General features: G+C 51.1%; 1 protein-coding gene across 1 annotated transcript; it reads left to right on the plus strand.

The window, feature by feature from the left end:
• The first annotated feature begins 647 nt into the window (after positions 1 to 647).
• SEPHS2 (selenophosphate synthetase 2) lies at positions 648 to 3,482 on the plus strand. The gene has a single exon (XM_081131649.1). The coding sequence runs from the start codon at positions 1,772 to 1,774 to the stop codon at positions 2,762 to 2,764; it is 993 nt and encodes a 330-aa protein (XP_080987775.1). The 5' UTR covers positions 648 to 1,771; the 3' UTR covers positions 2,765 to 3,482.
• The last annotated feature ends 796 nt before the right edge of the window (positions 3,483 to 4,278 follow it).

Consider the following 4,278-nt stretch of genomic DNA (forward strand, 5'->3'; position numbering starts at 1 on the left):
CCCAGAGGCAATCGGTATGACCGGTTTCTGGCGATGACCCTTCCAGAAAGAGGCTATTGCATCGAGCTCCCCCTTACAGCAGCTTCCATAGCACTGTTCTGAAGCTTGCTCGTTTCTCTAAACAAGCAGCACAGGCGGTGTAACCGGGGGGACTCTGGAGCAGATTGGGCACATTTACTGCTCCACGGTAAAATGCCCGTAACCTTGAATAGGTCATTTAATCGCTCCGTGCCTTATATTCCTTATTTGTGAGCTGTGGAAAGACTCCTAATTCAAAAGTACCATGAGAAATTAGTAAGTATGGTAAAGCATTTAGAACTGTGCCTGTTAGAACCCTAACTATTAGCAATATAATTACCTCAATGCTTCCTCATCCCTTTTTCCACTTGCTTGGTAGCTTATTATATTAATGCACCACAATTGATTTTAATCATAACGGGTAAACACTTAAGGTGTTTCCAGTATGCTGATATTACAGCAGCGCAGCAATAACGTATCATTTTCCGCTCACGCTGGTCACTACACTGCAGGATCAAGTCCTAGAACTGGAACTGCTGGATCAAAGGTGTTATGTGCAGTTATACCTTAATAGATATTGGCAAACTGCCCTTCATGGATACATCGTAGATTCTCGCATTTATTAACGTAAAGAGATTCAGACACTTCAGAGGAGGAGAGACCTGGGTGAGCTGCTTTGTTGTTCGCATGAGTCAGCTGCTGCGGGAGGGAAGGTGACTCCGCAGACAGCTACTGGTGGAAACGGCACCGGAACCCACGCAGGTGTCCGGAGTCCTAAAATGCTTTAAAGCCCTTTTTAACATTTCATTATTTTGATGAGGCTGTTTGCTTATGTAATTTCTTGTTATTCTTTCCGATTTTCTCCACTGGCTACTTTTTCCTGCCCTGGACTGATCCTGTGCGCTGTCAAGCGACCCTTGGACCCCTGGCCGGCTGGAGGTTTGCCAAGCTATCGATCCTCCTTCTCTTTCAAAACGCTGTCCTTGGAAAGCTGCCCCTGGGTGGGGCAGGGTTCCGCCAGCCCCTCGCGGGAGATCCTTTCAGTCACCGCCAGGGGAGCGGACCGCCGCGCTCAGCCCCCGCGCAGCCGGGGCCAATTTCGCCGTTGGCGGCGGGTTTGTGATGCGCAGGTCTCCAGGCCAAAGGAAGCCCGCCTCTCGGTGGCGAAGCGGTTATTGGCTGAGCGGGCTGTCAATCACCAGGGCAATAAATACCGGAGGCGCGGGCTCCTCGGTCAGGAAGGCCGGGAGCGCGCGGCGTGCCTGGAGTTCCCTGCGCGAGCCGCGCGGGTCGCCGTCCCCGGAGTCGGATCTGACTGTCGATACTCGGTAGTAACTGGAGTAGATAAGAGGAGGGGCCCCTCCCGTCGTTCCCTCCGGGCCGGGCAGGCGTGATGGCAGACACCGCAGCGACGGGTGCCAGCGGGGAAGCGATGGCGGCGGCGGCGGCGGCAGGTTCCGCGGGTCTGGCGGGCTTGTCTCTGGGTCACGGCTTCTCGAGCTACCGGCCCTTCGAGCCCCAGGCGCTGGGCCTGAGCCCGAGCTGGCGGCTGACGGGCTTCTCCGGCATGAAGGGCTGAGGCTGCAAGGTCCCCCAGGAGACGCTGCTCAAACTCCTGGCGGGACTGACGCGGCCGGACGAGCGGCCCCAGCTGGGCCGGGCCCTGGTGGGAGGCCCTGAGGAGGCGGCCCGGGAAGCCGGCCTGGCGGCCGTGGCCGAATCCAGCCCACCTTTCCCCGCCCTGGGCATCGGCATGGACTCCTGCGTCATACCCCTGAGGCACGGAGGCCTGTCCCTGGTGCAGACCACGGACTTCTTTTACCCCCTGGTGGAGGATCCCTACATGATGGGGCGCATCGCTTGTGCCAACGTGCTGAGTGACCTGTATGCCATGGGCATCACCGAATGTGACAACATGTTAATGTTACTCAGCGTCAGCCAGACTATGAGTGAGGAGGAACGAGAAAAGATCACCCCGCTCCTGGTCAAAGGCTTTCGGGACGCTGCTGAGGAAGGCGGGACTGCGGTGACTGGCGGGCAGACTGTGGTAAACCCCTGGATCATCGTGGGCGGGGTTGCCACGGTGGTATGTCAGCCCAATGAATTCATAATGCCGGACAGCGCAGTTGTCGGGGATGTGCTCGTGTTAACCAAACCCTTAGGCACCCAAGTCGCTGTCAATGCCCACCAGTGGCTGGAGAACCCCGAGAGATGGAGTAAGATAAAGATGGTGGTCTCGCGAGAAGAGGTGGAGCTGGCCTATCAGGAAGCCATGTTCAACATGGCAACCCTCAACAGAACTGCTGCGGGGCTCATGCACACGTTTAATGCCCATGCAGCCACAGATATCACAGGCTTTGGCATCCTGGGACACTCTCAGAACCTTGCGAAACAACAGAGAAATGAGGTGTCCTTTGTCATCCATAATCTGCCAATCATTGCCAAGATGGCTGCCATCAGCAAGGCCAGTGGGCGCTTTGGGCTCCTCCAAGGAACCTCGGCAGAAACTTCCGGGGGCTTACTGATTTGCTTGCCAAGGGAACAGGCTGCTCGCTTTTGTTCTGAAATCAAATCTTCCAAGTATGGAGAGGGTCACCAAGCATGGATCGTGGGCATTGTGGAGAAGGGGAACCGGACGGCCCGGATCATTGACAAGCCTCGAGTTATTGAGGTCCTACCTCGTGGGGCCACTGCTGCAGCGCTTGCTCCTGACCACTCCAATGCGTCTTCTGAACCCAGCTCCTGAGATGGGATAGCAGAAGTACTTTGGACCGTGGAGCCTTTGTACACAATCAGGGATGATTCTGAAGAGCTGATTTTAAGAACATGTTTCCAAAGAAGGCTGCCTGCTAGTAGTTTCAGTTGCCAGGTGATTTGAATCAGCCGATCATAAGCTGCACATCCCAAGGCCAGAAGTAGCATTTTGGACTTCAGGGGACGGTTGTTTAGTTTGGGCTTAGTAAAGGAGCAGAAAAACCTGTTTCCTCCTTCCAAGAGCTAAATGAGGCTGTTCCAGTTTGATGGGATTGCAAATATATATATAGTTGAACCAATACTGTTGATAAATATAAATTGTTAAGAAAGATCTTATAATGCAGTGTCAGGTTGTTTATTAGATTTTTCTGAAATACTCTCTCTTTCCTGCTCTGGACAAGAATTGAGCAGCTTGTCCAATGACTGGGAAAGGAGGACGTGAACCATCTGACTTGGTCTCTGTTAATGATGTCTCTCCCTCCAAACCCCTTTAGGGACTGGGAGAGGCAGAGCAAGCCCTAGAGCCCAGGCCTCGGTGGTCATTAAGATGTTAAATTTAGTGCTGAAAATTCCTGATGATTGAATCAATAAAGTGATTTCTAGTGAAATAAATAAAAAGGACTTTGTTAACAATTCTTCTGGCTAATGTTTGGATCCTTGGAATTCTGAATCTTTTACAGTCTTATCAAATGAATCAATCGATACATTTAGAGTCTGACAAAGTAGAGAGTTTTCTCATGTATTCCCTGATTCTGGACCAGGGGATTTAACACCCAGATTTAGGTTTGCATCCTCCCTGAGTTGACAGCAAAGGACTCAAAAGAGATATGAACCCCAAGGACTAGAAGGTAGGAGAGGAAATAGCAAAAGTGCCAACAGTCCTTGGGAAATGAAAAGTAGGCGGAAGACGGGTAACTGACTTAGCAGAATAGAGGAAGCCAAAGTGTAAATGCCTTCAGAGTTGGGGATACTAACAGTAAGTGAGGAGATATGCTCCAGAGGTACTAAGGGAGGTGGGACCAAAACATTCTGGTTGTAAATTTATACAGGGTAATTAGATCTTTAAAGTTCTAAAAGTTCTCCCCAATTCACACAGCCAGAAGACTCTGCTCCTCAGCTTGACAGATAAAGGGAGGTTTATTTTCCAGCAAATGTGAGTTAAAAAATACTGCAAAATTAGGGATACCTGACTCAGCAGAGGAAAGGGGGCCAGACCAAAAACAAAAGAACAAAAACTGGAAGACAAGGCTCCAAACCCCTTCCTCGGCTATTAACACAGTGCAGGAAGTTTATACCACTGCTCTGGGAGAAAATGAAGGTGCCCAGAGGAAAGACCTATATATAGAAGCATCTGAAGAGCCCCCAGTCAAAAATCCCTAAAATCTCTGTATGGGGAAGTCTCCTATTAAAAAGTGTCACTCAAGCACAGTCTTCCCCGCCCCCCCCCCAATATGGCCAACTGATTTATTTTTATTTTTAATCCTCACCCAAGGGTATATTTTCCTT

Source organism: Miniopterus schreibersii (genome assembly GCF_964146895.1).
Source record: "Miniopterus schreibersii genome assembly, chromosome: 3".
Taxonomy (NCBI): domain Eukaryota; kingdom Metazoa; phylum Chordata; class Mammalia; order Chiroptera; family Miniopteridae; genus Miniopterus; species Miniopterus schreibersii.

Excerpts from the sequence above, each read along its gene's own strand:
- SEPHS2 (XM_081131649.1), top strand. The coding sequence starts at position 1,772 with ATGGACTCCTGCGTCATACCCCTGAGGCACGGAGGCCTGTCCCTGGTG.